At 47.1% G+C, this 18155-nt stretch overlaps 1 protein-coding gene across 3 annotated transcripts in view; it reads right to left on the bottom strand.

Moving 5' to 3' along the window:
• The window catches only part of Wasf3 (WASP family member 3), a 100924-nt gene that overhangs the window by 36603 nt on the left and 46166 nt on the right, over nt 1–18155 (bottom strand). For 2 of the 3 annotated variants that reach the window (XM_045155418.1, XM_045155420.1), the window contains exons 3-4: nt 5232–5290; nt 4074–4216 (exon numbers count right to left, since the gene is read on the bottom strand). In XM_045155418.1, the coding sequence (XP_045011353.1) occupies nt 4074–4206 (133 nt within the window). In that variant the 5' untranslated portion in view covers nt 4207–4216; nt 5232–5290. The remainder of the gene's footprint in view (nt 1–4073; nt 4217–5231; nt 5291–18155) is intronic. The other variant, XM_045155419.1, reaches the window with a different exon arrangement.

Genomic DNA, 18155 nt, shown 5'->3' with positions numbered 1-18155 from the left:
AGAGGCCTTTGTTAGGCCTTTCTTTTAGGGGGGCGGAGAGGGAGAGAGAGGGAGAGGGAGAGAATTGGCACACCAGGGCCTCAGCCACTGCAATCGAACTTCAGGTGCTTGCGCCATCTAGTGGATATGTGCGACCTTGCGCTTGCCTCACCTTTGTGTGTCTGGCTTATGTGGGATCTGGAGAGTCGAACGTGGGTTCTTAGGCTTTGCAGGCGGGTGCTTTGACTGCTAAGCTGTCTCTCCAGCCCTATTAGGCCTTTTTAATAGGAGCACTACTGTCATGACCTACCCTACCCCGAATCCTATATCTAAAGATAATTACCCTTAGGATTAGGATTTCAACGTGATTTTTAAAAAGTGTTTGTGTATCTGGCTTTATGTGAGTACTGGGGAACTGCACCCAGACCATAAGGCTTGGCAAGTAAATGCCTTTAACCACTGAACTGTCTCTCTCGCCCTCAACATGTGAGTTTTACACAGGCATTCGCCTTCATTATCTGCCACTCTGTTATTTTAGCTTTCAAGAATGGCATCCCTGGTGTAGACATCACTGTTTTGAGTAGCAAGCCCAAGATGCAGGCAGGAAACTTGAAGACTTCACCCTGAGGACAGCCCTGTGATGCACCATGGCTGGGAGTGGAAGGCTATCCCGGGCTGCTCTAGACACTAGCCACGGTCTCCACCTTTCAGGCCTGAGGACCTCTCTCAGGGGCAGGTCCCCGCACACCCTTCCCTTTGCCTTTCCTCATCACTGCTCCTGCTTTCTCTTAGGTGTTACCCCCTCCACAATTTGGGATAACCACATGCTCACCAAGGGTCCTTACACGTGGATGACATTTCAAGAGTGTAAGAAACTAGAAAGTACAGCTTTTTTTTTTTTTTTTTTTTGAGGTAGGGTCTCACTCTGGTCCAGGCTGACCTGGAATTAACTCTATCATCTCAGGGTGGCCTTAAACTCATGGCAATCCTCCTACGTCTGCCTCCCGATTGCTCGGATTAAAGGCGTGCGCCACCACGCCCGGCTTGAAAGTACAGTTTTCTTTGTTGAAGTCTCCTGAAAGGATCTGACTGATCTAGCTCACCCACCCAATGCAGGCACACAGGTGATGTATTCAGTGAGTGGTGAGTCCCAGCTCACCTCCTCAATGAAGACACACAGGCATCTATTCAGTGAGTGGTGTGTCCCAGCTCACCTCCTCAATGAAGACACACAGGCATCTATTCGCTGAGTGGTGAGTCCCAGCTCACCTCCTCAATGAAGACACACAGGCATCTATTCGGTGAGTGATGAGTCCCAGCTCACCTCCTCAATGAAGACACACAGGCATCTATTCGGTGAGTGGTGAGTCCCAGCTCACCTCCTCAATGAAGACACACAGGCATCTATTCGGTGAGTGGTGAGTCCCAGCTCACCTCCTCAATGAAGACACACAGGCATCTATTCGGTGAGTGGTGAGTCCCAGCTCACCTCCTCAATGAAGACACACAGGCACCTATTCGGTGAGTGGTGAGTCCCAGCTCACCTCCTCAATGAAGACCCACAGGCATCTATTCCATGAGTGGTGAGTCCCAGCTCACCTCCTCAATGAAGACCCACAGGCATCTATTCAGTGAGTGGTGTGTCCCAGCTCACCTCCTCAATGAAGACACACAGGCATCTATTCCGTGAGTGGTGTGTCCCAGCGCACCTCCTCAACGCAGGTACACAGGTGATATATTTAGTGTGTGGTGGGTCCTAGTCATCTTTTTTTTAAAACTCTGTGTTTTTTTTTTAATATTTATTTGAGAGGGAGAGAAAGAGATAGAATGGGTGTGCCAGGACTTCGAGCCACTGCCAACAAACTTCAGACGGATGTGCCACCTTGTACATCTGGCTTACAGGGGTCCTGGGGAATCGAACCTGGATTGTTTGGCTTTCCAGGCAAGTGCCTTAACCCCTAAGCCATCTCTCCAGCCCTAGCTCATGTTTTCAGTGTAGACATACAGTTTGTCTAGAGAGTGCTGTATCGGGTCCGCACTCCATCTACTACGTGCTTCTGGCATCTTGTTTTAATACTCTGCAAATGATTCTGAAAGAGAAGCAAGGTGGGGAGCCATTGAGAGCGCCCCATTGAGGCTGAGCTCCCAGAGGCAGGCCAGGTAAGGAGCTGTAGAGGACACGCACTCGTAACAACCCCAAGGCTCTGGAGGCTCGATGCCACACAACAAAACCAGAGGAGTGTAAGTTGTGTTTTAATTGTAGTGAAATTACCAGAAATGGTAGCTTAAAACAGCACCAACTATCATGTTATGAAATCTATGATAGACTTACTTGTATTAAAGTCAAGGGAAAAAGCTAACTTTCTGCTGGAGGTACCTTTGGGAGAGTTCGTTTCCTTGCCCTTAGCTTCTAAGGGCTGCCTGATCCCCATTCTCTAAGGCAGCAGGTTAAGTCTGTCGCAGAGAACTCACTCTGAAACTAATTCTACCTTCTTCTTCCACATTTCCAAGAACCCTGTGACTTCTTGGGCCCAATAGGCAAAAATAATAATCCAGGAATCTCCTCTAAGATTAGCTGTTTAATAAATTTCCCCTTCAGGCATAAGGATGTGGAGATATCTGGAGGGGGATTTTAGGATTCTGCCCATCACAAGCCTCGAAGATTAGCTGTTTAATAAATTTCCCCTTAAGGCATAGGGATATGGAGATATCTGGAGGGGGATTTTAGGATTCTGCCCATCACAAGAGTTGTTGGACAGAGGGAATGATTATGATCAAGCTGGGGGATAAAAAGAATATATTCTGCTGAACATCACAGTGCAAGATGCAGACTTATGATGGACACTGTAATTGTTTGTTTGCATCACTTACACTTTGTGCCAAGAGACATTTTAGCCATAAAAGTAACAAGCATACAAAAATACACAAATGCAAGCAGAAACACTTTACACCTGCTAGTAATTTATAACAAGGTTTCCTGTAATTACATGAATTTATATATTTCATCAATAATTACTAACAAAAACTGATTGTAATTAGCTTGTATTTCAGAAGAAATCTTTGTTAAAATACATTTTGAGTAATTTCTAAATTACATTTTCCTTAGCCAATATTTACAAAGGCATTTAATGATGTCAATGCAAAATACTACTCTGCCGTGGCTGTTTTTAAAGCAGCAGTACCCATGTTTCACAAAACCAACAACAAACCAAACTTCAGTGCTTATGGCTACCAGTATGTATGAGTTCATGGAGGGCTCTCTGGTTACGAAGTGTTTAACTGTGAAAATCTGTCACCTGAAATGCAACATTAACCTTGTAAAGCAAAGGGGTAAAGATGAAGTGAGAAACCAGATCATGCTAAAAATGTGAGTTAGAAAAAACGTGCAACTTCAAAAATCCTTGAAGAAGAAAAGTCATTTTCATACACACTTGAGTAACAAAAAGTGGAGCAGACATTCCTTGGATATTTCATCTTGGCCCTCGGAGCTAGGAGGAGGAAGGAACTTTTCCTTATGCTGGCAAGCACCATTAATCCACACACAGACACACGCTCATGAGATCTCGAAGTCAGAACCTGTACTTGAACTTCTAGCAAGTTCAAAGTTAAATCGGCAAATCTTCCTGCCTTTGTCTTTATCCTATGGTTCACTTGAATGCTACTTGGTAGACAAAGCTTTATTGAACCAACTGTGTACCAGGTATATTACAGATGTTAACTACTTTTCAACCTATCAGGCTTAAAAAAAAAATGGTCTTGTCAAGTTGAACAAAATAGTTCACTACAATAAATTTCTAAGTAACAATCACTTTCACTTTTAAAAGATTTGAGAAGGTTAAGTGATTTGAGGTGCGCACACCTGATCTTATCTAACGGTCTGTGAGCAGGTGTTTCCAGAAGCCCTTCTCTCGGGGCATGGTCAGGGTGAGGCATCCCAAGCCTGGCGCAGGCACAACCACAGGCAAAGGTGAGGGAGGAGGAGGAGGGAGGCAGAATCGCTCCTTTGAAGCTGCAACTACTGACTGAAACTCAGTAGTGTCAAGTGAATGAACTGCATCAGCGTTCCTGAGGCAAACCCCAAGACTAAGACTTACTCAGACTGCTCAGCTGGCGTATGATGGCAGCCAGCGTGCTGTTGGTAACACACTCCAGCTCGCTGGGGATCCCTTCCGGCAGAGCCCCGCGGCACAAGTGCCGGGGTTCGATGTTCCTCTTCACTAAAGGCATGGCTCACAATCTGCAAGTTAAAAAGACAGTTGTTTAAAAGCTCACATTCACATTTTAACAAACCTAGAATTTTAGAAGTTCTCTTGGAATTGACCTTTTACCAGGAATCTTAATTAGGATTTCATTTCTGTTAGATCAGCTAAAATGCAATGTTTAATTACTTTAATGAACTTTATAGATTTCAGATATATGCATTATTCATCTTTAATAGAAAAATAATATATGCTAGATCCCAGTTATGCTTAAGAGATTAAATACATGCATGTCCCCTCTTTCCCTCCCCACTGAAAAATGGCAGAAGACGGAAGTCTCCAAGTCTTTGGGGATCTTGAAAGTCCCTCAGAGATGCCAGTGGCAGTCCTGGTCTCTACTGACTGTACAGGACAGTGAGAACTGCAGGCGGTGGGGTCCAGCATGCAGGTCACTTAGGAGGCCATCAAAGGACACTGATCTCAGACTGCTCCTCCTTTTGGTTCCTGGGAACGAGGTAGGCAGTTTTGCACTGCAATGTACCCCCGTAATAAAGGGCTAACTCACTAAAAGTCCAAGCAACAGAGCTAAACAAAAATGCAAGAGAGGGCTGGAGAGATGGCTTAGTGGTTAAGCGCTTGTCTGTGAAGCCTAAGGATCCCGGTTCGTGGCTCGATTCCCCAGGACCCATGTAAAGCCATATGCACTAGGGGGCGCATGCATCTGGAGTTCGTCTGCAGTGGCTGGAGGCCTTGGCACACCCATTCTCTCTCTCTCTCTCTCTCTCTCTCTCTCTCTCTCTGCCTCTTTCTCTATCACTCTCAAATAAATAAATATAAATAATAAACAAAAAAAAATTTTAAAAATGCAAGAGACCCACTAAAACTATGACCTGGTATCTTATTTATCTTGGGTATTTTCGTATGCTAATGTAAAGCTGACCAGCACAGACTAAAAACAAGAGAAGAAAAATAACCACAGAACTACAGGCCTAAGCAGATTACAAGACAGAAAAGGCTATGTACACCTAGAGTGCAGATACGAAGTAAGCTCACCTGAACTCCAGGTGTGTGGGGGGGACCCAAAAAGCTCAGGAATCACAGGTACCAGGTATCTGTGAAATGGGAACGGAGTGGAAGAAAACAGGGAAGATGGCTCTCAAAAGCCACATACGGGACAGGAGAGAGGGCTCAGCGGGCAAATAGCGCATCCCACACAAGCTCTAGGACCCACGGCTACCGGAATTTCGTTTCCCAGAAGCCCACAACAGCTGGTGTGGCTACACACATCTCCAGTCACGTGGAGCCCAGAGGATCTGAGGGTCATGCAAACTGCAGCTCCAGAATCAGCGACTGTCTCAAGGAAGCATGGAGAGACAATGGAGGGGACACACACGAACACATGGAGAAGCAACGGAGGGGACCCCCAGAAATGGAAGGGTACACACACATGCACACACCACAGCTACCAGACACACAAACACACAGGGAAGTGATGGAAGGGGACACCAAGCATTCTCCTCTGACCTCCTAATGGGCACAGGGCACATGCCTCTGTACAGGTGCGCTCATTCACTCGCACGCGCGTGCACGCGCGCACACACACACACACACACACACACACCACACCTACTAGACCCATACAAGCATAGAAAGAGCTCCATGTAAGGGGCAGGAGACGGCTCGATGCATTAGGGTGCTTGCTGCATAAGCATGAGGACCTAAATATGGTTCCCAGAACCCACTTTAAAAAGCTAGGCTGGGGGATGGAGAGATGGCTTCACAGTTAAGGCGCTTGCCTGCAAAGCCAAAGAACCTTGGTTCGATTCCCCAGGACCCACATTAGCCAGATGCACGAGGTGGTGCATGCATCTGGAGTTCATCTGCAGTGGCTGGAGGCCCTGGCGTGCCAATTTTCCATCTCTCTCTCTCAAATAAAAATATCTTTTAATAGAAAAAAAGCCAGGCAGAGCTGCGCATGCCTACAATCCCAGTGCCAAGGGGACAGAGACAGAAGGGTCCTTGGGGCTCACTGGTCAAACTCTAGGTTCAGTGGGAAACTCTGTCCCAAAGAATTATGGTGGGAGCGTGACAGAGACACTCAACATCCTCCAATGGCCGCCACACACACATCAGCACACTCACGTGCATACACCACGAATACATCGATACTCATACCCCTAAAAAATGTATGTTAACGTTCCTTTTCCACCCTACACAGCATGAATCCTCGGTGGATGGGGAAGAGGAGAATATTGTACACAGCTTCTAAATGTTTCCTACATGTTGTGAAGCCTTCTGTTGAGAAGGTATTTCACTGTGGCATTTAGAAGACAATGTGTGCTTGGGCCAGTCTCACAAGGCAGCGTTACAAGCAGCGCCGTCAGGCTGAGATCTGGGTCCCGTGTTAGCTCGTTAGCTCCTCTGTCTTTGTCTCCCCTCACTTCTTCCTTTATTGCTTTCTGGATCTGCGTGGCCCGTCTTTCTTATTGCTTCATTTCCTTCTAGTTCGCATGGCATGGGGTCCCTGCTGATCTTTCTTCATTATTCTTCTTTCCTGCTCCTTATTCTTTTGTCAGACTTGCTAATAGTTTTCCTTTTCTTCTCACAAAGAATTCTCGTTTTTCATTTATTATGACAAGTTGCTGCCACATTGTTTTCAATGATTTTTCCAGAAAGAAATGTCACCATATAATAAATCTTTTACCTTTTTACTACAAGACTTGGTTACCTAAATTTTCCTATTTTAAAATATTTACCTTCAATGTACACCTTTTTTATATTTTGTTTATTTATTTACGTATTTAAGAAAGAGAAAAAGAGGCAGATAGAAAGAATGGGCATGCTAGGGCCTCTAGCCACTGCAAACGAATCCAGACACATGCACCACTTGTGCATCTGGCTTACATGGATACTTGGGTATTGAACCTGGGTCCTTAGGCTTCACAAGCAAGAAACTTAATTGCTAAGCCATCTCTCCAGCTCCAGTGTATACTTCTTTAATGATAATTACGTAAACATTGCTGAGAATTTTCTTAGATTAGGTTTTATCCTCAAGCAGCAAACTGTTGTTACAAGAGCAACTAAAAGTATAGTCGTCAGAATATAAATATTAATAGTTACTATAATCAATCCTGTTTTTTGAGATTTTTTTTTATTTGAGAGAGAGAAGGAGAGAGGGGGAGAGAATAGGCACGACAGGGCCTTCAACCACTGCAAATGAACTCCAGATGTGTGCGCCCCCTTGTGTGCATGTGCAACATTGCACGCTTGCATCACTGTGTGCCTGGCTTATGTGGGACCAGGAGACTTGAACCTGAGTTCTTAGGTTTTGCAGGCAAGCGCCTTAGCCGCTAAGCCACCACTCCAAACCCTATTTTTTGAGTTTTACCGTATGCCAATCTCTGTCCTAAGTAATATACAACTACTCAAATACAAAGAGCCTTAGTTGCACACCTATTTATGCCACTGCCAACTCTCCAACTCATCCAAAGCAAGTCAGGAACCTAAGTCCCGTTCTCTCCATGCTGCGCACCGCCCAGAGTCAGACACGTGTGCCTGCTGTTGCAGAAAGCCAGCGGCTGGCTCCCACAAAACCATCTACTCTCCTGCCTTCAGTTTTTCATGTAAGCCATCCCTTTCTCAGTTCCAGTAAACTGCTGGCTAAATGATACCAGTCCTGGGAACACAGCACATCTGGCCGACTACCCTAAGGACTGACCTGAGAGAGTAATAAGATAGCATTAGGGTTCACATGAGGAAAAACTCACTTCCTACATTTTTTTGCCCTGATTTTTTTTTTTTTTTTTTTTCCTTGAGGTAGGGTTTCACTCTAGTCCAGGCTGACCTAGAATTCACTATGTAGTCTCAGCCTGGCCTTGAACTCATGGCGATCCTCTGCCTCCCAAGTGCTGGGATTAAAGGTGTGTGCCACCACGGCTGGCTCCTTTTTTCTAATACTTGGACATAGGGATTTCTGCCACGCCATGGAGGGCCTACTCCTCCCAGCGGTGAAGACAGTAAGCGAGTGACCGAATCTCAAGTGCAGACCATCAAGCTGGAGCTCACACGGGCATCACCTTCTCTGCTGGGTCCTTACACGGGGGCTGAGTCCGCGAACCCCACCCTCCAGCCAACTGTTAAACATCTCCTGGCCCCTGTGCCCCAGCGCCCAGCATTACTATTCACACCCGTCAATCCTGAGCCTCCCTGCCCTACTTTCAACTGTTCCTGTTCACAGAAACCACAATAATGGCTTCTGTTCGCAGCTCCCCCTCCTAATGGACTCCGGGGCTTCCCATATGACATAGCTTATGCTGCCCTGGTGGGAACTGTGACAAATGGCAGGAACCTGATGCTCTGGCCTCACAATCCCTCGTCTCCTGTACTAGGCTGTGGCTACACTACAGAACAAGAGGGAGGTCTGAGAAGGATGCGGAGAAGGTAAGTCAGCGTTTTCATCCTTCTCACCCACCTCTCCTGCAACCACACAAGTTTCTGTGCCTGTGACAAGAGGGACCAGGGACTGGCTTTTCTCCCAAGGGGAACCATACAGTGCCTGACTTTAGAGGATGGGTCTATGCGTTCTCTTACCACAATTCCACAAACAGTCCTCCAAACAACAGGGTAACTGAACAACTGTGCACTTGTCACAGAGCGCCGCATGTGCATTTCTACCTGCCCGCCGGGAGCCTTACCTCCCGCTCCCCTAGCCTTCCAGCCCTGCCCCACCCCCTTCGCTTCTCTCTGCCTTCGGATTTCGGATTTCGGCTTGGAGCCTTTTACAACCGAGAGAGACCTTGCTACATACCTGCAAGTTTAACAAAGGGGTTTTGAAATTCCATTTTAAAGTTCCTCTCACCTAGCAATGATTCTTACAGATTTGCAATTCGATGTGAAACACTTTCACAGATGCATGTTTTCTTACACAGCCTTTATTTGATACTAACTCACTTTTCATAAGCTGAAGACCACATCACGATCACACTTCGGGCCAGTCATCACTCTTAGAACACGTCACGATCACAAAGACAAGTACGTAATGAATGAGCCCACCATCACCAGTGGAATAGCTTAGCATGCTTTTCTCTTCCTTTATTGGAAGAAATATGACCCCTCAAAGGGTTCTTCTAAGTCAGACTATTTGCTGAGAACAAAACAAAGACTGCTTATGAAGTGCGAACAGGTTATTAGAGGCACATGAGCTATGAGTGTTCCACCTGTCCTTTGCCCCACTTTCTTGGGAAACGTCTGTTTAGTGACAGACAACCTAGAACCGCGAACTAGATTCAGACGCAGCTGAGCCAGGCCAGAGTCCCCACCCCGGAATCTGAATGTGGGACTACACTATCCAACTTGGTCTTCCTTCATGGTGGAGACAAAGAACTCTCACTACACAAAGCAGAAATGGGTCTGCAGTAAACGGCAAAGGAGAGAAAGACAGGACTCCCTGTGACTGATGAATGTCTGAGACCTCAGCACGGACAGAAAGGACATTCCCACTGTCCGCCCACACCCTTTATCTGTTTACACAGGTAACTTCCGTAGTCACACCTCTGCCTGGGATCCCATTTTGGCCTCTGCATCTCACATCAAGACTAACCCCAAATACGATGAGCGATGACAGAAAGACGCCCACAGGGACTCAGGACCTGCGCACGCATCACCTGGGAGTAAGAAAACGGCAGGTGGGGCACAGACAGCCCTTGTCGCACATCATGGCACAAATATTAAAGATTTCACCTGGTGACCTGGAAAATGTCCTGGTGGCGGAAATCGCCATAGCAGGTGCAGTTAGCGCAAACACCGCAGCTTCCGAGAGGGAGGAAGCCCAAAACCAGCGACTCGGCTAGTCACTGCCACCTTGACCAAGGCTCCACGTAAGGACAGTGAGGGGCTGAAAGCTGCCCCGGGCACTGTACAGCCAAGCCAGAGAGGACAAGTCAGCATCTTCATCCTTTGCCCCCACCACTCCAGCCACCACACAAGTCTCTGCCTGTGACAAGAGGGACCAGTGACTGCCTTTTCTCCCAAAGTGAACTATACACTGTTGGAACAATGCTACAAACAGTCCTCAAAACAAGCTGATAGCTGAGAACAATGTCTACTATTATAGAGCATCACATACGCATTTCTACCTGCCTTCCCGGGATGAGTAGGGTGACCATGAAGTGTCCTGGGTCAGCTCCCACCACAGACACTGCAGCTCTGAGGCTCTCCGGGCGCACACCAGGTAGTCCCAGGAGGACCGAGAAGCGCAGACACCCTGGTGAGCTGTGAGCCACAGAACCACCGGTCAGAGTTACAGATGGAAATGTTTGCCAGCCAAAGCAGGGGCGCTGTGCTGGTCCAGGGGCATCTGGAAAGTTGAACGTGATGCTGCTTAGTCCAAGCCCAGCCCTCCAGTGTGCCCTAGCCTCCACCAGAATCCTCTGGGTGTGTTCTCGGCTCGGCTGGAAGACTGGCCCTTCTGACCCAGGGCACCAGGTGCCTCCCATGCTGCTGCATCTCAGCTTCCTGCACGGCAGGCTGACAGCTAGGGACCCGGCAGCAGCACCGGCTTTGCGAGCAGAGCCTGGCAAAGAGGAGACGCGACATCCTGCTGAATGCACAGGGGCAGGTATGCTGCAGGTCCTGGTGAGACAGACACACGGCTCCAGGGAGTAGACAGGACTCCCGCAGGGACCCAGTCTTGCGACTAAGGATAAGCTCTAAGGAACCCAGGAGGCAGGACCACGCTGGGATACCCCTCCTAGGTCAAAGGAAAACCGCTGCCCCAGGCACCCCCAGCACAATGAAGCCGAGTACCCATCAGGCTGGGTCTTGGGTAACACAGGCAATACTGCTCTGGCCCTCACACTGGGTGACTTCACAGCTGCCCAGTTCGAGTGGGAGCTGGAGAAAAAGGAGACCTCTGAGCTGTGGTGTGGGCAGCCCGCTGGTTAGCCTAAGCCCAACAGAATCCAAATGATGCAGAGGTGTCTGTGGTAGGAAGCGGCACAAGAGAGTTCATGGTGAACTGTGCCGTACCGAATGCATGCTCCTGGGACTCGGCCATCACAGTGAAGAATTAAAGACCCTTGCTGGGCGTGGTGGCGCACGCCTTTATTCCCAGCACTCCGGAGACCAAAGTAGGAGGATCGCCATGAGTTTGAGGCCACCCTGAGGCTACATAGTGAATTCCAGGCCGGCCTGAGCTAGAATGAGACCCTACCGAGAAAAAAAAAAAACCAAAAAACTAAAGACCTTTTGCAAAAAGCATCTGGAGTGTGTTCCCAGGTGACAGTATGAGCCATGGAACACCAGAAGTCAGGACTCCAAGGCTCTCCAGACTAGGCTGTTCTGTCAGCTGAGCTGTCAACTGGCACTGGCAGTCCACAAGCTAAAACGGGAAGCCAATGATCCCACCGGCGCGGGTCAGAGAGCACAGACAGTCATGAGCCGGAGCCCAGACCTTGAGCCACCCACCAGAGAGCTGCAGTGACCCTCTGCTGCTGCATGCCTGAGGAGTACCAACAGACTCACACGTCCAGATGGAGGAGGAGGAAAAGTGCCACAGAGGTCCTTAGCATGTAGGCACCAATCAACAAGACTGTGGGCAACCTTCCCAGTGGGCGTAGCTGTAGACAGTTGGTGCAGCCACAGGCAATGGGTGGAGCTGCAGGCAATAAACAGTGTCTGCATTATTTATGTGCAGAGAACAGTAGATGGAGATCAAAAACACCTTGAGGGCTAAAGAGATGGCTCAGTGGTTAAGGCACTTGCCTGCAGAGCCTAACGACCAGTTTGATTCCCCAGTACCCATGTGAAACCAGTTGCACAAAGTAGTACACACATCTGGAGTTTGTTTACAGCAGTTAGAGGCCCTGGTGCACCCTTCCATTCTTATTCTCTCTCTCTCTCCTCTTGCTTATAAATAAGTGCTTTAAAAAGCACTCTGAAGAGATCAAGCTCCACAATAAAGTATGCTTATGACCTGAGAGCTGCACGTGACAATGTCTCTGTGAGGTAAGGAGACAAGGGGTGCAAGCAAGAGTGACCCCCCTGACCACGGATAAGGAGTGACACACTGACCATGGATGGCCCAGCCTGCGTGGACAGCCTGTGGCTGAGGCTCTGCACCAAACTCTAAGCTGGAGCTTCACACAGACGACAGACGGTACAGGTCTCACGGACTTAACAGGCCCGGGGGACTCTGGATGCATTTCAACAAAGACCAGAGAAAAGTTAGGACCTACTCTAGCAGAAGAACTCAAAAGGACAGCAAGAGGAGGCAGGGGGTATTCACACAGAGGGAGGCGGCAGAAGATGCATTCACACCAAGGGAGGAAGCAGGGATGTGTTCACACAAAGGGAGCAAAGGAGCCCAGATAACCCACTGAGAACCCTTGCATGTGGAATCGCCACACTGGAGTCTGTTCCTGGGAAGACATAGAGAAACTACTCCCAGTATTTTGCTATGCTAATTGTGTGTGTGTGCACCCATGTACAAACGTGCGGGGACATGACATGCACGTGCTCATACCTACGAGTGCCTAGCTTATTTTATTACAACTTTTCTTATGGCAGAGAGGAAGTGGTTTTCTGTACTTTATGAAAGTTGCCTCACAGAAAAAAAATTCTGTTTCCTTCAGCTGAGATCCTGTGGCACAGGACTGAAGCTCTAATTTTCCCTAATGAGTTCTTGTGTTTTGTTTTCTTACTGTCTGGAGCCCGAGGCAAATGGCAAGCTTTTTCTCAAGGTCAGTTAGCACCGTTTTTCTATTCAGCTTTCCCTCTGAAAATTCCAGCACTAATTCTAAGGTCTCATTTCCAGTTCACTGCATAGCATCTGTCTAAGACCCCTTTCTGTACGGCCCTTGCCTGGAGCCCCAGTTCGATATGCACTCCCACTAACTCCTTCAGCTCCTCAACCCATGGCGGGATTACGATCTGTTGAAGCGTGGCAGTGTTTTAAAATATACTCACAAGGGGAGGGGCGAAGGAAAGGAAGGATGAAAGGAAGGTTAATCAAGATGCAAATGTTATGAATAATGCATATGGAAACCCACTTCTTTGCTAGCCAATAATATATATGCTTAAAAAAAGAAAGGAGGGAGAGGGGAGAGCTTGGAATGTAGATGATGGTGCATCCAGAAGCCAGAGATTGTTGGACAAATTCCAGGGCAGGGATGGAACACTCTCCAGTGGGCTGTTGGCCAGGGAGAACCCTAATGCCTCTAAAACATTACAGGCTGTTGCCAAGGCCCTTGGTTGTCCACCAGCCCTGGACAGTAAGACCTGACTGCTGAAGACCCCACACGCTTGAAGAGCAGGTCTCTGAGACTTCAAGCTGGAGCCGGGCTGGAAACTCCCTCCCGGCTGACTTGCTGTCAGGATGCTGGAAAAAGCTTCGCTGCATGCAGCCTTTTGGGAGAGAGAAGCCATCAATGGTGTTAAACAGCAGCAGACCCTACAAGCCTTACAACTGGCCAGACAGCCAAATGTGCCAACTGGTGCAATAGTGGTGTATGTTATGGGGCAAAGCAACTGCTTGGACTGGAGGCCCGCTCCATGGGAGGGGGTATATGTTTGGTGCTGAAAACCTAGTCAGACGCCTATGGCACAGAAGGTCATAAGCCCTCTCACTTCTGGTTAGAGCAGCATTTTGGGTTTAGACGGTGGTGACCACTCGGGTGACACAAAGTTCATCAACAGTGCTGAGAGGAGTGACAGGAGAATGTTTAGCACTGAAGTGAGACAACTCTATCACAGCCGCCAAGGCTCAGGGCCCAATGCAGAAGAGGTTACAGAAAGACAGTGAGCGCCAAAGGAAGGGCAGGACTGCATACAATGCTGTCTCCCAGATGCAAAGTAGCCTTGGCAGTCAGGACCTCACAGTGGCAGGTGCTACAACACAAGACCTGCCTGACAGGAGGGGAAAACACGATGGCATCAAAACAGAAGACCAGTTGGAAAGAAGAAGGACTTCAGTGGAGAAGGGTTGGCAGGGAGAAAGGGAAGGTGGTGAGTGGGAATTATGGTTGGTCATGGTATATTATGTGTTTTTACGGAAGCTGTCTAAATAGATTAAATAAATAAAATATGTACATAAATAGATCAAATAAATACGCACATATGTTTTGGTGTTCTCTACTTAATAGTCATGAGTTTATGGCCACGTGCACAACCAGCTTCGCTTCCTACTTTAGGTCCTCCTCCCCCGCCTTACCGGAACTCCCACCGCACACGGGCGGTCTCAAATGTGCTCTGAATGAAGCCACAGCATCACGTATGAACAGGTGACCAAGCAGAGGTGCCACGGCAAACTGGACAGCAGGTGACCGGCAAGTGCACACTGAGGAAACCGGCCGCAGAGAAGCGGGTGGGCAGCGTGGCGTATGGAACAAACCCGCGCTCTGCTCTGACTTAGCGTCACTTTTCAAGACCCTTCCATGAGTCCCCAGGAGGTCACACCAATTAAACCTCCTCTGCCTTCTTTGTAAGATGAAGAGAGGCTCACAAGAAAATGTGTGCTGGGGAAAAACTGCACTATAGGACACAGTTTAATGCTTTAATTTTACTTAACTTTACACTCATTACCAAAATAAAATACAAATACTTTCCTCAAATTCTTACTATACAATTGAGGTAAACCTGAATTCTAATCTTATTTACTATGCAACTAAATGTCTGCATACAGGGTATTCTACTTCTCCAAGATGAATTCTTATAGCTAAAATCGAATGGTTAAAGAATTCCAAAATTTTATGAATGGCTTTCTATGCTAAGTCAGCCCTTTTTTCTTCCAGTAACTTATCTTCTTTTTAAAATCCTGCAGGCTGCAGAGGTGGGTCGGCAGTTAAAACACTTCCTGTACGGGCACAGGGGCCTGGCACTGCCGAGTTCAAACCTCCAGATCCCATGTGAAACATCTGGGTATGGCCGTGTGCCTGCGGCCCCAGGCCCACCGGGGAGCAGAGAACCCTACAAGCTCTGGCATCAATAAAAAAGACTCTGGCTCAAAAGAAGACCAGGCAGAAAAGCTTTGGTGTAAAACCACAGATGTTCCTCTCTGATCACCCCCAGTGAGCACCCCCACTGCACCTGAGCATATGGGGCGTTGCAGGGCACATATATACAAGTGTGTATACCACACGCACATTACATACACATAAGCAAGAAATAATAGAAAGCAAATAAAAATAAATGCTATAGAGTGACTCTCTTTAAGTTTCCCTATAGGATGATTAAAAGAGAATGTCTTCCTTAAAAACTTAAAGAGGGAATTCAACACCTGCTTAAAATGGCATGAGGGTGTCTGAATGTTCCCTTTGCCCTCATCACTACCTCCCTGATCCACTTAAAGAACCTCTCTGTGACAAGCAGGTCATCTTAGAAATCCAAGTAATTGGGGAATTTTCCCCAAATATCTCACTATTACTGATTTTCACTTTACTTTCATTGTGTTCAGGGGACAGGCTTTGTATGATCTTAATTCTTTTATGTCTATTGAGATTTGTTCTATGGCCCAGAAATTGGCCTGCCTCGCTGAATGCTGCACGGTGCTGAAAAGAGCGTGGACTTGGCCGCACTGGCCCAGAGTCACCAGCTCGGCCTGGCCTGGCTCTGCTCTCAGCACATTTCTGTGCTGTTCACAGTTGTATTCGGATGCCACTGATAACCGCTTTCTCAACTGTTCCCTGAATTCTAACAGTTTTTGTTTGTACTTCAAAAATAGACTTGGAAAATGCAGAAAATATCATTTAGAATTACTATAACTTCTTGGTTAGTGCTTGCATAGTAACTTTTTCATTTAAATTTGAACCTTTCTGTGTCTTTATATCTAAATTACAGTTTAGATACCAATGGAATATTAAAATTGCTCACCCAGCTGGGCGTAGTGGTGCATGCCTTTAATCCCAGCACTTAGGAGGCAGAGGCAAGAGGATTGCTGTAAGTTCCGGGCCACACTGAGAATACAGAGTGAATTACGGGTCAGCCTGGGATAGAGTGAGACCCTACACTGAAAAACCAAATAAAATAAAATTGCTCACCCAGTTAAAACTGGGTGTTTGGATCAATATAACTGCAGATATGACTGAATTTACACTTTCATTGTGCTAGTTTTTTTCTAATGGAACAGCTGTCCTTTGTTCCAAAAGTGACTTTTCTGCCTTGTTTTACTTCCATTTCACTTAACTTTCATGATTGTATTTTCTTTTCCTTTGTCTTTTGTGGATCCAGTACAGGTTATAATGTGCATTTAAAAATACTTTGAGAGAAATGGAGAGAGAGAAAAAATACAGGCATACCAGGGCCTCTAGACACTGCAAAACAACTCCAGACACACGTGCCACCTTGTGCATCTGGCTTATGTGGGTCCTGGCGAATCAGACCTGGGTCCTTAGGCTTCACAGGCAAGCACTTTAATGGCTTAGCAGTTTAAGCCATTTCTCTAGCCCATATAATGTACACATTTGTAACTTAAGATCTTCAAATAATAATGAGTTGCTCATGTTTAGTGTAACTTTAGTAGAATGTGATGGTTAATTTATGTGTCAACCTGACTGGATTAAGAGTTCCCAGGTAAAATACTGTTTCTAGGTATGTCTATGGGGGGGGGGGCGTCTTTTTTTCTGTTTGTTTTTGATACAGGATCTCATGCTGTAGCTCAGGCTAGCTTTGAGTACAGGGGAATCCTTCTGTCTCAATCTCTCTAGTGCTTGGATGATAAGTGTGTGTTGCCATGTGGGCTTGTGGAGGTGGTTTGAATGAAACGAACATTGTTATCAGTAGACTGTATGTTTTGGTTACCTTCTCCCTGTTTTTTGTCTGTTTTTTTCAAGGTAGGGTCCCACTCTAGCCCAGGCTGACCCAGGATTCACTATGGAGTCTCAGGGTGCCCTTCAACTCACGGTGATCCTCCTACCTCTGCCTCCCGAGCACTGGGATTAAAGGCGTGAGCCACCACACCCGGCAGCTTTTTTAAAGCATTAAATGTGGGTGTATCTCAGGCTGGCCTCAAATATGTTATAATCCTCCTGCCTCAGCCTCCTGGGCGGCCCACCCTCCTGCGACACACCTAAGTAGGAAGCCTAAATCAGGAAGAGTTGGGCTACTGGTGACATTTTACACTGGAAACACCACAGGAACACTTACACGCTGCTGGGAATACAAGCCAGTCCCGTCATAGTGAAAGCAGTATGAAGGTCTCAGACTAAAAGCAAAGCTATTGTATGATCCAGCTAAATCACTCCTGAGCATTTCCTTGAGAGACTGCAAGTCACCATGTCACAGAGAAGTCTGGAAATTAGTGTTTCCTACAGAACTTATCACAAGAGCCAAGTGACAAAACCAACCGAGGTACCAGGAACTGATGAAGAAAATGTGCCTTATATACACAACAGACCTTTTAAACTGTTGAAGAAAAATGAAATGAAGTTATGTCATTGCATGAAAATAGACATAAGCAAATTTCTAGTTTCAAATATCACATGCCTCTTATTTGGAGACCCTAGGTTTTATACAGCTACATGGAATCATGTGTGTACAGATGACATAAAGGTGAAAGTGAAACTGTCCAAGGGAATGGAGACTAGAGAAAGGGAGGAAGGTAACGGGAAGGGCGGCAGGGCACGGCGAGATGCGCTCAGGTACATGACACACTTGGGTGAAAATGGCCTTACACAACCAGCCGTGATAAAACAAAATACAGGAACAACACAAGCAAACTGATACTTGTGATGAGTGAACAAGGCAGGTGCTCTCGGCGTCCTTGTGTGTCGACCCAAAGTGAGCAAACAATTCTGGAAGGGTAGGGACACCGTTACCCGATAGGGACGAAGCACAGCTTTCCCACAAACTGCACTGCCATCGGCTGGAAAAATTCAACTGGAACCTGCTGTCCCTCTCCAGAGAATACGGCCATGATAGGGAGGTTTGATGAGATTGAGAGTAACACTGTAACCTCCTTACATGCTTATTAAGTATTATAAAGCC

The sequence above is a fragment of the Jaculus jaculus genome, chromosome 7 (genome assembly GCF_020740685.1).
Source record: "Jaculus jaculus isolate mJacJac1 chromosome 7, mJacJac1.mat.Y.cur, whole genome shotgun sequence".
NCBI classification, from domain to species: Eukaryota; Metazoa; Chordata; class Mammalia; order Rodentia; family Dipodidae; genus Jaculus; species Jaculus jaculus.
Note: the sequence above shows the minus strand (reverse complement) of the source record. Positions and strands in the feature narration are given on the sequence as shown.